The sequence below is a fragment of the Silene latifolia genome, chromosome X, assembly GCF_048544455.1.
Source record: "Silene latifolia isolate original U9 population chromosome X, ASM4854445v1, whole genome shotgun sequence".
In the NCBI taxonomy this organism is placed as follows: Eukaryota; Viridiplantae; Streptophyta; class Magnoliopsida; order Caryophyllales; family Caryophyllaceae; genus Silene; species Silene latifolia.
In genome coordinates, this window is record NC_133537.1 from 2,368,194 (window position 1) to 2,382,051 (window position 13,858).

The following is a 13,858-nucleotide window of genomic DNA, read 5'->3' on the forward strand; positions in this document are numbered from 1 at the left end:
AGCGTTGATACATTGATACTTCTTGTTGGACGGAATAGTACGATATTATTCCCTTTGAGTCAATCCTGGTGGGCTTCTTACCAAAAATATCTACCATTAAGGTACCTTTAATAGTTAGTACAGGAAGAGATTACCTTGTTGTGGGTAGATGATACTTTTGGTCACCACCAAAAATAAAAATATTCATACAAGTCGTAGGGGTGGTCAAAAGTGCGGGCCAGACCGACTGACTTGACCCGCCCACCAGGTCACTTTGGCCCGGCCCGTCTAGACCCGCCCTATATCCGGGCCGGTTTCGGTCTCTCAATGTCAAACCCGACCGGTCCCAACCCGGACCTGCCGCCCTATAACCCGCTTCATGGGTCACCTTTTACCCGACCCAACCCGACCTGCCTCAGCCCGGCCCGCCTTCAATCTCGAGCAGGCTCCGGGCCTCTCAAGCCAAGCCCGACCCGCACTAACTAGCCCTAACAGTCGTGCTATTAAAGTTGATTGGAGATTATTTAAAGTGAGACTTTAATTTGCACCTTAACATACTAGCACTAATGCACCGGATCCCATCAGAACTCCGCAGTTAAGCGTGCTTGGGCGAGAGTAGTACTAGGATGGGTGACCTCCTGGGAAGGCCTCGTGTTGCACCCCTTTTTAAAACCAAAGTTGGCTGGTGTGAGTGGTAAGGGCTCTCATCTCTTAAACAAGTGGTCAGGGGTTCGATTCCTGACTCTTGCGAATGAAAAAACCAAATTTGGGAGGGGTCAACCCATTAAATTGCTTTCAGACCCGGAAAGGAGATTGATTCAAATTGCTTCAGAGGGGATACTCCTGGTCAACACCAAAAAAAAAAAAAAAAAAAACATTGTATTAATCCAGAATAGTTCAAATCTCTTGAGACAATTGACACAATTACAATCGAATTAAACCAAACATTAATCAAAACAAAAACCCATTTAAATAAAACCATTCAAAATTGAACCAAATGACCCGTATATGAGATCATTATAAAGTTTGCACCCAAAAAATAATCTTTATTTCCAGTTAAAAAAAGCGTTTGAAAAGACTTGACGGTACACATTATATTATCCAAGCACTAAAAATCATAAAAACCTAAAAGTTACCGAACAGCAAGGATTTTCAAAATTCTCATCAAATTAAGCAATTACTCCTCCGTATCCGATAGGCTATCAAATTGACCATCATTAATGTGAATCAATCAAAGTTGAGCAATTAGCGCAATTAAAGGCCTAAAACTACTAGAATTCAACTTTCTAAATCACCTACTTATAATATAAATGAAAAAATAATGGTCAATTGCTATTGAATAATAGACGTTACATACTGTAATTTCAACGTTCGTTTGTCATTTCCACACATTCTTCACCATGCAGTCTCACTGGCTTCAGACCACCATCTCAGGTAATTTTGTCATATCTCAAACTTATCTTTTTTATCGAAAATGTTTCAGTCTAGTAATTATGAAATTTCTACGTGTACCCCGTGTCATTGTACACCGTGACCATATAATGATATAAGACACACATAAACGGAGTAATTATTCATTTAGCTTGAATCTTTTTTGAATTCTTAGAATTTCATTAGTGGATCTAAGCGGCCTGATACAAATTCTTATACAAGACGTACCTGTAATTATAATTATTGTTTTTTTCTTTCCAATACTCTAATATAACATGTTATATATATTTGAGGTATGAATCATTGTTGTTAAACTCTCGATCCGGATCGTAGTAACTTACGATTCTACGATCCAAAAAGTGCTGACCGATGAAGGACATTGTGAATCTCACCCTGTTTTCAACTAATTTTCATAGGTGTACATGATAAAATGAAGGACATTGTGAATCTACTAGAACACAAAGACGACGATGTATCTTGCGAGAAAAGAAAGGAAGCGATCACAAAAGTAGTTAATGATCTGTGCATATCTTACTGCTCTTTAGCACATGATTATGAGTACTTGAAATCTACTACTACTACTACTTCGGAAAATACCTTGAACAGCGCGAAACACAAGTATGTTTCTCAAAGTTGGGATGATTCTCATCCCGAATCAACTGTAGAAGACGCGGAGAGTGAGTCTGAAGGCGTAACTTCTACTGAATTTGATCATCTGAAAACAATATCAGGGGAATTGATTTCAGAAAGTGAAAGTGGGATTATTGAGACGGAAAAAGGGTTCGTGGGTACAATGTTTGATTACTCGAAACTTATTGAGGAAAATACAAGCATACAATTGGAGTTGATTAGAAGGAACTCGGAAAAGAGAGAAATGATAGTAGAGCTTCGAGATCAAATCAGAAAATTGGTGTCTGAAAAGGAGATGTTGCAGCGTCAACTGAACTACTATGAACGCAACATTGTAGGATCAGCTAGTTCTCCTACCCGGAGGACAATGTTTCGCGACAAGATTTTCACATGCTCTTCTTAAGCTACCAGTAGCAGAAAAGGGTCTCACATTTAAGATCGTTTCATGTAAGAAACCTCCGACATTTGTTGTCTAAGGATTCATTTCTATGTATCAGTACGAAATCAAAAATGGAACATTTTTTTCAAAGAAACTAGAATTACAAGGTCTTACAAATCAGTCAAAAACTTACAAGAACAAAAAAACTCACCTCTAAACTTCTGTCTTTCGATACAACATACAAATCTGTTTATAAAAGTGCGTGCGAAACTTATACTAATAACATCATAAGAGTACGGAGTACTACACTTGGGGCACCATCCTACTCCTTGCATAACTTGGCTGAACAGTGTGGCGCGTGTATATTATGCAATCAAAGTAGGAGTGGACCCCACGAAGGTCGCTGATGAATAATTCAGCGATGACAAACACATTTGTAACGATAAGCGCTGTTGATGGGGTCGTTACCATCAACAGGAATCTGCTCAGCGCGACACCTGAATTTGCATCCTCTGCACTCGTTATAGGTGCAATTTGGCGCTGTTGATCCTATTAGCATTCTTCTCCCCTATGTATTATTATTATATTCATATAACAAAATTTAGCATTAGATGATAATATATATGATAAGAACAAAAACAAGAAAAAAAAACAGTAATAAATTTCCTTTTATACCTGGAATTTTGTTTTCCGAAAGGGTGACTTTAGCTTGGGTATCAAAATTTGAGTGTCGCTTGATTCAGGGTATGCCGCGACATGTACTGCATTTCAAAGAATATCATTAGCTAGGTAGATTAGTACATAAGGGGAGAGGCATTCGAACCTGTAATTGCAAAGTGTACCAACTACTAAGTAAATCCCGAAAAAAACTTTTATAATAATTCGATGTCAAAGGGTTTAAGAATCAATAACCTCAAAATTAACAGTAAGTCTGGTGTAAAACGGTTTTACAATAAAGTTGCTTAAACTTACTTTTGGACGATATTTTTGTCTGTTTACAGTAATTTTACCATAATATAACACCGTTTTATACAAATATTAACAAAGGTTAATTAATTGGACAAAGAAGAAAGAAGTCTGCTACAGTATTTCAGATGACAAAAACACAAAACACAACTAAAATATTAAACCAAAATGTATAAAGAATAATGGTACTAGGAATAAAGTACTAGTACTACTACTCCTACTGGTTTTCCAGAGCCTTCATAGTTTTTTGTGTAAACTCACTAAAAAGCATAACAGAGCTTCTCTGACATGAAAAACAGAAACAACTCCCTCCCTCTACAAACGTCACAGCAAAAAAAACGCCTCAAAAAATCCCGCCTATGATGACCCGGTCGACCGGTCTACATGACTATTATACTTATATTGAAAAAAGAAACACTGCTCCCCAAAAAAGAACAAATATAAATATATATATAGATATGCCGTATAATGTAGGGAAGCAAAAAAAAAAAGTGACCTGAGTTTATGAGCAGTGTTGGGATTAAGACCGTCATTAGTATTAACACCTTGAGATAATAATAACTCTTTCTTGATGCCATTGATTCAATAATTCACCTTCAAATTATTAATTTCTAATATTTTTTGTGTAAATTTTATGTGAAAAAAGATTAGGAAGTTTGAGTAACATGAAATATATAAAGATAAGAGTAAGAATTGGTGGGTGAATAATGACCTTTGATATTATGATATAGTAACCTGATAAATAGAAAGAAAAAAAAATTGAACAAAATAAAAATAAAAATAAAAAAGAGGTCCCCAAATTTATAAATAATTACTGACATATAGTGGCAACTATTGTAAAAACGATTAGTAAGATATATCTGTATTAAGATTAAAACGGGTCAGACAACATCTCGCTTACATGGATATATAGGATAAGTGTTTTGTTAACTTGTAGACATTCTGCTTTTGTCTTATCTAACTTTTTTTCATCAGGTTTAAGTTTAAGACCGATATTATCGTCTTAAACAAGAATTTGTGTCGTAAAGAAGCCAAGGTTTAGTCTTTTTAGTGATATTTGAATTTCAGGGCACACACAACACGCGTATTACAAGCTTACAAAATCATCAGACATTGTCTTTGTATATCACCCGTCTCTTTCTGCCTATATTTTTGTCTTGGCTGTTTTTTTCACTTTGGTCCCCCTTAATTCTTACCATGCAAAAATTATTGAGGCTTTTGCAATTTTTTTTTGGTGGCGGAACCTCGAACTTTTTTAGATTCGTTATCATTTGTTTTCACTGAAAGTGACCCATACAGCGGTTTTAAATAAGAATTTGTATATTACTTCAGGATACAATAAGATATAAAATAATCGAGTTGGAATAATAGACATATGTACCTGTGTCGAATACTTTTCATTTAGTTTGCGTAACATGGTTGTGAATTTGTGATTGATATTTGGGATTTGAGTGACCATCCCATCCAGTTTTGTTGTTTCTTGGTCAGGTTGGTACAGTTAGCACAAACACCATGTGTGAAAGGACAATGCAGTGTCTCTCTAAAGGCATGTACCACTAGTTAAGTAAGGGTTTAAATCTGGTTGTCTGTATATTTAGGGTGGTCACTTGATTTGGTTGTGGTTAGGGTGACCTATGCTACCTTGTTAGAAAATTAGAAGAGTTCACTTTTAGACAGTTTAAAAATGTAATTTCGGCTTTGGGGTACTAGAGATAAACTTGGTAAACGTGTCAGTCGGGTTGAATATAAATTGGATCATTTTAAATTTTTAGGTAAATTATTACTAAACGCCTAGCTATTTCAAATAAGATTCAACCATTATTTTGTTTGGTTTTGTTTCAGGTGTGCTGTTATCGAATCATTTTTTTATGAGTCGGTATTGGTCTAGTGATTTTTTAAACAATGGTGACAAGTTAGGACAATTGGACACGAGTCGGGTCATATAAGGTTAGTCTCTTGTTATGCTGAAAAATCAAGTTATAAATGCGAATTACTCATAAGCATCCGCATATGCTACAAGTCAATTTGGGTTTCGAGTCATATTCAATTATTCATACAGTTAGGAGCACCTTCTAGGACTTGTACACATTGTGTTGCTATTGTACCCACCAAATCATTGCTGAAGCATCAGCCAACAAGAACAAAATGTGGTCAATCACACTGTTGATATCATTAAATATGGAAAACATATGTCACTGTAACTGTAACAAACATCTGTTAACTCTATAAATCAAAAGAATTACCGAAGACAGTAAACCGTCAACCCAACCCTCTAAATCTGTGGTTTCGGGTAACTAAACAAGTAAATATCGATAGAGATCAAAAGATATAAGTTACATGCAAAATACAGGGACACGAACAATACTAGAGAAGCCTTAGATGAGCGACATCATTGAGTCGTTTTATCTGCCACCCAGTTTTCCAAGAATGCTGCAATACAGTCACAGAAGAATCATCTACACACAGTTTATGTGAAATTGCAGGGCTGCAGCCGAGGATGCCTGTCAAAAGACACTTGATTGGGACTGAATGGGTAAATACTCCGATACAAGTTGACCCGCTTGAGAAACTCCGGGTATTCGGTTCACTAATGGAGCTTCGGCAACTAGGAGGTTCCTTGGGGGACATATCGTCCTCATGGTAGTGGACCCCGGTAGTAGTTACCACTTGCAACCTGCTTTTTCCAGATTTTTTTCTGGACAGTTGTCGGTGTCTCTGAAGTAGATCCAGATGAGGGGCCGGGTAAGACGGTCCATCTCGATCATGAATATGAGAGTTTTGTTGTGAAAACCCGCCATCAGTTGGGCGTGGAGAAAAAAAGTCGGATCTTAGCTTCTCTGGAAGAACCAGTAATGACCCGTTTAGGAACTGGATCATTCGGAACTCCACCTGCCTAAGTGACTCTCCAGAAGGAGCGGAGAAGTCGGGTTGGAGTTTATCAATCAAGCCCAAAATTTCCGGGGTGTACATCTCAGAACGAGGGCAACCTTCCCAGTGACCTTGGCTCATTTCTCGGACTGCATCCGCTGTTTGTATTTGTTCCTCTGGAAACCCCATTTCCTGTAAAGATGCATTGATGAGACAATCGGATTTTGTAAGGGCATAGAGGCGAGGCCCATCCTGGCCTTTCTCCGAACCAATCCCACATTGGAACTGTTCTAGTTCCAATATGACCATACCCAATACGCTCATTTCATATATCATACTCGTGTTTTATCCACTCATTTCATGTATTTGCCTAGAAACTATGTGATTATTTGTGGAGCATGCTAATATGAAGGTTCAGTGAGGGAAAGAGAAGTCCAGTAATTTGTTTATTTAAGACAGAAATGAGCCTAAGCCTTTATTTCAGAACTTGGTATGGAAATAGGGGTAACAAATATGTTTTGAAACACGAGTATGATGTACCCAACTGATTTAAGCTCTTGGTCCTCACATAGACGCCCAGGCCACGGCCTGCTTTTTTCGATTGGCAGTGTCTTGCCTCACGCCAGGCGCTGAATTGGGCAACGTGACACTCAACAGAACAGAGCCTAAGTATGCCCATCGCAGTAGCTAGAAAGCAGAACTAAACTTATTCTCATTTTAGGTTGAATCGGCTTAATTCCCAAACAACCATACCTAGAATGAGAATAACCTGATTTCACAACTGCATATTCGAAAATCACTCTGCATCTCCTCTTTTTACGCTCTTCCTTTCCATAAACTCTAGCCTTCCTACTCTTTCGACTTTGCCAGCCCCCATTCAGAGAAAAAGACTGGAAACGAACCCAAGCATTAAATTTAGAACTTGGTATGAGAAAAGGATGCTACGAAGTAATAACCTTTGCAGTCAAAGTTGGTAATTGTTTTGCTTTTATCCCAATTAAACCATTTATATTGGGGAACTCGGGCAAGGGAGGAAGGGTTAAAAAAAAAAAAGTTGAATATTCTATTAAAATAAGGTATTGTGTCTGTATTCTTCTAGATGCTCAAACCTTTGTAACTTTAAGCTACACTACACTAAAAAGAAGCACATAAAACTTATATGAGATGGTCTTACATGCGAAAAGAAACCATTAACCCCATAATCAAATTAAAGATATGTAAGGACTTCAATTCGCCTCACATGTGATATGAAACAGTCTCAAAGCGATCTTAATACAAGTAGTCAAGCAGTACCTATATCATCAAATATTATATCAATATCATATCAATATCATCCCTGTATGTCTGCTAGTGCAGTCTTTAGTAAAAAAAATCATTATGGATTTTGCTCCGCACCGACCCCGATTTGTTTTCCACTCTGTTGCCATGAGATGCAATTTTTTTTTTAGTTTTTGCCTTCCTGGGTTTTCAGAAGTAACAGCACATCAGCGCCTTCTCAGTTCCTCAACTAGACAAGAGACAACACAAACCTATATGCGGCTTGGTCCTGGTGGACTTTGGTGAATCAGGATTTTCAGGGGCGGATCAAGGTAATTATGGGGATGGTCATGATGGAATAGGGTGGATTGCAGGTAAGTCATAGGGGTCGAGATTGGTCAGGGTCGATCAGAGGCAAGCTGGCAGCCAGGTGAACCGTGGTGTGTGGCGGAGGGGGAATGGCGGCTGTAGTGTTGCAGTGAAAGTGGACTGGTGGTGAACTGGTGACTAAAGAGAGAAAACTGGTAGAAGATATTGAGTTTTGTCAAATGAGGTGGGATACAAGGAGAAATCTAGGGTCAGTTTACTCTTTCCTATGTTTTTATGTTTATTACGGAGTATTCTATTTACAAGAGAGAATTTTATTTTAGGACACCAACGTCCATGTACAAAATGATGCCGTGGGGTGATGCGGTCATACAAAAGACACAATGGGAATGATGCCAATATACAGAAAGGCACCATGGGGTGACGCACATAAATATGAAAGTATTATATTGTGCATCTGCATTCCTTCTCTATTATTTTCTCGAACAATGTCACATTTGCCTCTAAATCAACTGTCACGCTTCCTCATCTACTAGAAAGGATTGCCCATGCAAACACTCAATGCTGGACAGCCTAATAATAAGATATATACACTTTTAAACTGATGCTAAAGAACCTAAATTATTTGGAGCATTATTCACGGGCCATATAGGCAGGGTAGAGATTTGATGGGTTTTGGGGTGAGAATTGAGAGTCATCAAACTTGAGTAAACTTCTGATTTGAAATAGCTACTCCACTTGTTATGTGACTGGATAGTCTTATTGCTTGACGAGTGACGACTATTATTTCCAAATAATTATGCCAATGTTGTATTCCACTTGTCTCATACATCGTCTCTAGACTTTCTACTCCCTACTGAAGGCTTCACAGAGTACATCAGTCACAGTTTACTGATAGAATCACATTTGACTAACTCGCTCGGATATTACAGAATAAAAATCAAGGAAGAGCCTGAAAGAAAGCCAAGGACTACAAAGAAAAACTTTTCATGAAACACACATTGAGCTTGAATGAATTTCAGCAAGCACAAGACGTATTTCGGGAAACCACATATAGAGAATGATTAGACACCCAAAAATATATAGAACCAAGCCAAAGAGGCACAAATATCTAAGCAGAATCACGTAAAAGTTTACAAGAAAGACATGATAAATACTAAAACCTAGATACTCAGTTCTTGCTGTTGCAGTTATTTTCTTAGTCATCGAGCTGTATAGTCATTTGTCCTGTCAAATGAAATGTTACAGTTGTAGTTATCTTTCGTCTTTTTTTCGTTTCCACTACCACTCCTATGAAGAAATGCGACGCAATGAACATGTCTTTACATGTTGTATTGTTAACACCCCCACCCCACCCACCCACCCACACACACACACACACACACCAGAATTGCACCCTAATACCCTTAACCACAGCTCTTGTTCTATTTTAGCAATTCTCACCAATCAACAGTCCCACTACATGAAGTCCCACTGTTCAAGCAAAATTATATCTTCTACCAATCAAACAGGTACAACAGATCAACTACCGACTACTTAGAAAGTCACTCCACAAAGGCAAATTCACACATCTAAAGGTGCATCCCTCAGCAAACCTCTCAATCCAAAAAACATGTCTATAACTAGTAGCCATATCGCTAAGCTGATAAAGTTATTGAGTTGTGGTACTCATGACCAAAGTTCGTCACACATCCACAAAAAGTCACCTTCCTTTTTACAAAATTAAAATCACTCTCATATCACCATAGCGAATTTGCAATGTTCAAAACTACTCCATGATCACCAAACCATAAGCAACACATAGCAACACCACTTCCCTACTAAAAATAACCAAATGTACCACAATCACTACCAGAATTAATGCAGGTTAAATCTCACCATCAACATCGAAACACAATGAAACATAGCACATATCAACTTCAACCACACAATTTACTACACCTTCATTGAAAAAAGCAAATCAAATTAACAACAATAGCATTACTCCAATGCCTCAATGGTTCCACAATTTGTAGGGGTTGGATGTATGCAGTCTTACAACCCAATGACCCAAGATGAAAATTGCGCGGAGAATTAAACAAACAAACAAAATAACCAAGTGAAAGAAGGATTACCTGACAAACAGAAAGAGCAGTAGATTTAGCACGATCCAAAGGAGAAGAATAAACAGCATTAAACCTAACACCTTGAGAATTAAGAAAAACAGCCAAAGCTCTAGCTTGTCTTTGACCATTACTAGTCAAACCAACATCAGAACAACTTCCATTGATCAAATCAGGTCTCAAACTAAGCTCACTTTCACCATGACTTATCAAATAAACCTCCATAATCACATTCCCTCGTTCCTCACTCCCTACCACCATCCCATCCGACGAGTAGCTCCTCCCAAAGCTTGCAGGCGGGGGCGGAAGTGGAGGCGGCGGAGCTAATACATTGTATGGGTCCCACACCTTGATTGAGGGACCCATTCTTGGTGTACCTAATGAAGATAATTGTGGTGATAATGGTGATGCTGATGCATAACATGGAAGCATCTCTGGTTCTTGTTCTAGAAGCTTCTTATTTACCCCATTTACATCTACTACCAATTGTCTTGAAACACCACCATTTTCATCATCTTCTTCTTCGTCATCGTCTTCGTTTTCTTCTTCTTCTTCGTCTTCTAGTATTTGGGCTGATTGATTCGAACCCATTTGGGGAAATTAGTGTAAAATTGTGGGATTTTATGAAATTTTTGATGATCTTATTAAATTATCATCTGGGTCAATCTCAATTTTGAAAAAGATTGGAGATTTTTGAAGAAAGATTGAAACTTTATGATAAAGTTGGGTGAATTATGGGGGTTTGAGCAGTGAAGCGAGAATTGAGGAAGGATGGAGATTGGAAAGAGACAGACAGAGAAGAACAGAACAGATCTGAGTATTGAGATTTGAGATTGATGATAATGATAATAATTTTGGTAAAAAGGAAGAATCTTTGAAATTGAAGAATTTACAGTGAAAAAAAGAGAAGACAGATTCACTAATTTCACACGACCAACAGTTGAAACTTGCGAATTCTGCGGAGTTACGACTTACGAGTACTTTCTCACTTCTCAGTCAATCGTCTCATCAAAACGCACATTGTGTATACCCTACCGATTGTGGTAAGGGTGGTCAAAGATAACGGTCGGGTCACTTTTATCCGGCCCAATTGACCCGTCCACCTACACGGGACGTGCCCTGGTCTAGCTTTCACCCACTCGATCTCGTTCACAGCCCGTCTCAACCTTGACCCACCCTAGGCCCGCCCAAAACTCGCCCCTTGGGCCTTGACCAACCCCGGGCTGGTTCTGGGTTCACTATCAAGCCCGACCCAACCCGACCACCCGGCCTCTCATCCGGACTGTGCCCGGACTCTTCTTCTACACGACCTCGCCAGCCCGTTTGACCACCTCTAGTGGACAAGGATACGCGAATAACCCATTAATTTCGACTCGTCCATCCCTCAAAATACCTGTGCGTTAAACATGTTTTTCAAATGATAAAGATCTAATTTGTTATCGTGTTCAAAAAAACCGATGATCCATGTTCGTGGGCTGAAAAAAATCTTGTAAACCTATCCATGTCTAGCTCATTGTACATTTGTCGGCATGAGTAGAGTCTAAAGCTAAGGCTCTTGCCTCCATAAAAGAGACAACTTTTTAATTTTTAGTTAAAATTTATAAACTTTTTTCAAGTTTACCTTGCAATATTTTACTAGTTTGTTCCAATGAAATTTGTGCTTACTATTTGTAAATCTTGGGGGTCGTTTGTTTCACAACCGAAATTGGAGATCCAAGAAAGTACCAATTCACATGAAATGGGGAAAATTTGTTTGGTTGGAATGTGGGAAGTGAATTCCATATGAATTCGCACTTACCTATGGGGGATAGGTAAGCAACTCCCTCAATTATGGAGGAATTAGAGTTCTTATGGAACTTTAATTCATGAGATTTGGGTAAACAAACAACCCACTTATTTTGCAAATCACATGAATTACAATTCATGTATTTTAGAAGGGGTAATCAAAACAGCTCCTTGGTTTTGTACCCAAAAAAATTATAAATCGACACGGCTAGTCGACTCAAACTATCAAAATGGTGAAAAGAATACAAAATTTACAAGAAAAGGTATAAGAAAGTATAATATTCAAAACCTAAGAAAATTGTTCGTTTATGTTTGAGCAAAAATTTATTTGTCAATAACCAAACTTATTTGTTTCACAATAAGTGTCTTTTGTGACGTGTATGTCCGCCACAAATGAGAATTTGTGTTTATTTCAATAAAACTTGTTAAATTGGACTAAAATTACATAGACACCGTTTAGTAGATTCCCAGACCAATCACACATTCATACCTAGGGATCTTCTATGTCCAAGCCTCCAAGGTAATTTCCGTTTTATAAAAAAAAAATACAATTATAATACTATTATTTAAGTAATAAATTCGTTAAAATAAATAAAAAAATATAATCCAGAGTTTTTCTTGCAGAATATAAACACAATTATGAAAATGCATTTATGGGATATAAATGACTTAAATAGTTTCCAAGTAATATTGCACCATATAATTAAAAATAATTTTAAAAAATAATAAAGAAAATTGGAAAAAAAAGCTATAAAGTGATCTAAATCCACTTTAAATTTATTGTTTGTTCATACTACCATGTGTATTATTTCATTAGTTCGCCAATTTCATTACATATCATAAATTGTTAGATTTTTTTAGTATTGAGTAGCTTTATGTCGATTTCACTAATGCGAAAATTAATTAAAATCCCTAAAGGTAAAATGAGAAAGACAATAAAAAAAATATACTGTTGTCGATGTATACGTATAAAACTAGACTTAATGAAACTGACCCCGCATGAAAAGTGTGACCCGAGATCGAAAATGACCTGAAAAGTGTGACACGAACTTAACCCAATAGACCGAAAGCGTCCAGACCCCAAAACTGACCCAAAATGATCTAGAGCGATCCAGCCCAAAATGACCCGGTCCGGAGTGATCCGACTCAAAAACAAGGAGTAGATAGTATAAATACAATAGCCACACACATTTGTAAACCCTAAGCCCTCTTTTCTAGGGTTTAATCTCACATATTCTCATCTCACCTCACCGCATCTCTTCCCAAACTCCTCTCTTTCTCTCAAGCTTCAACAATGTCGGCCTGCACGATCGATTTCCGATGCCTCGACGAAGGCTTCGGCGGCAAAACCGCTAAACGCAAGCGCGAAGCTCAAAACAATCCCTCAACAATGGACATCGACGACATGGACACCGACGCGCAACTCACCAATCCTGCTCCTAAACGCGCCGCCATCTCCTCCGCCACCAATCATGACAAGCCTGTCTTCGGCCGCCCGACATATGACGGCGTGATTGCCGGAAAAGTGTCCGGCCGCACGTGGAAGCAGCCGAGGAAGCACCGTTCATCGGCAATGGCGGTGTCGCGCGTGGCGAAGTCGTTGGAGGAGAAGAATAGGGAGAGAGAGCTGAAAAGGGCGTTCAAGGAACGGAAAGAAGAGCTTAAGGAAGAGATTAGAACTCATAAGGTTGAGAAAAGGAAGGCAAAGGAAGAAAGAGAGAAGAAGAAGAAGGAGAATATTCTTAAGACTGGTACTAAGTTTCAGAAGATTACGAATCCGAAAACTTTGAAGAAGATTGCTAAGTCGAAAAAGAGGAAGCAACTTAGGGTTGTTTCTGATGATTTGTTGAGGAAATAGAGCTTTTTTTAATGTGTTTTTAATATTGTTGGTAATGAAATTGGAGTTTTGTTTGAATTCTGTGTTAGATTCTGTGGTTTTACAGGTTTAGATCAAATTTCTTGTGGAATGTTCTGCATTTATGGTAGAATGTTGAGTTGTAATTCACAGATAATGATCATTGTTCGTTTCGATTATGCTTATGCTTGGTGTTGGTTTGAGTATTGTGTGCTGCATTCTGATACGATATGCGAATTCAGATTCAGATTCGTGCTGTTGTGTTTATACTGTGCTGCA

The 13,858-nt window shown here is 38.1% G+C and overlaps 2 protein-coding genes and 1 non-coding gene across 3 annotated transcripts; 2 read left to right on the forward strand and 1 right to left on the reverse strand.

Moving 5' to 3' along the window:
* Positions 1-519: 519 nt before the first annotated feature.
* LOC141623979 (5S ribosomal RNA) lies at positions 520-642 on the forward strand. Its single transcript, XR_012533793.1, has one exon. It is a non-coding gene; the product is annotated as a 5S ribosomal RNA (ribosomal RNA).
* A 4,891-nt stretch (positions 643-5,533) lies between these two features.
* LOC141622202 (uncharacterized) lies at positions 5,534-10,946 on the reverse strand. Its single transcript, XM_074438253.1, has 2 exons — positions 9,952-10,946; positions 5,534-6,445 (listed from the first exon to the last, which is right to left on the reverse strand). The coding sequence occupies exons 1-2, from the start codon at positions 10,528-10,530 to the stop codon at positions 5,750-5,752; spliced, it is 1,275 nt and encodes a 424-aa protein (XP_074294354.1). The 5' UTR covers positions 10,531-10,946; the 3' UTR covers positions 5,534-5,749.
* Positions 10,947-12,924: 1,978 nt separating this feature from the next.
* Positions 12,925-13,764, forward strand: LOC141622203 (uncharacterized). Its single transcript, XM_074438254.1, has one exon. It carries the CDS (start codon positions 13,019-13,021, stop codon positions 13,580-13,582), a length of 564 nt encoding a protein of 187 aa, XP_074294355.1. The 5' UTR covers positions 12,925-13,018; the 3' UTR covers positions 13,583-13,764.
* Positions 13,765-13,858: the final 94 nt, after the last annotated feature.

Bases quoted from the DNA above. Each gene is read 5' to 3' on its own strand.
- LOC141622202 (XM_074438253.1), bottom strand. From the start codon at position 10,530: ATGGGTTCGAATCAATCAGCCCAAATACTAGAAGACGAAGAAGAAGAA. The intron at 6,446-9,951 runs GTAATCCTTCTT...GCATCTTTACAG, and splicing joins CTGCTCTTTCTGTTTGTCAG to GAAATGGGGTTTCCAGAGGA.
- LOC141622203 (XM_074438254.1), top strand. From the start codon at position 13,019: ATGTCGGCCTGCACGATCGATTTCCGATGCCTCGACGAAGGCTTCGGC.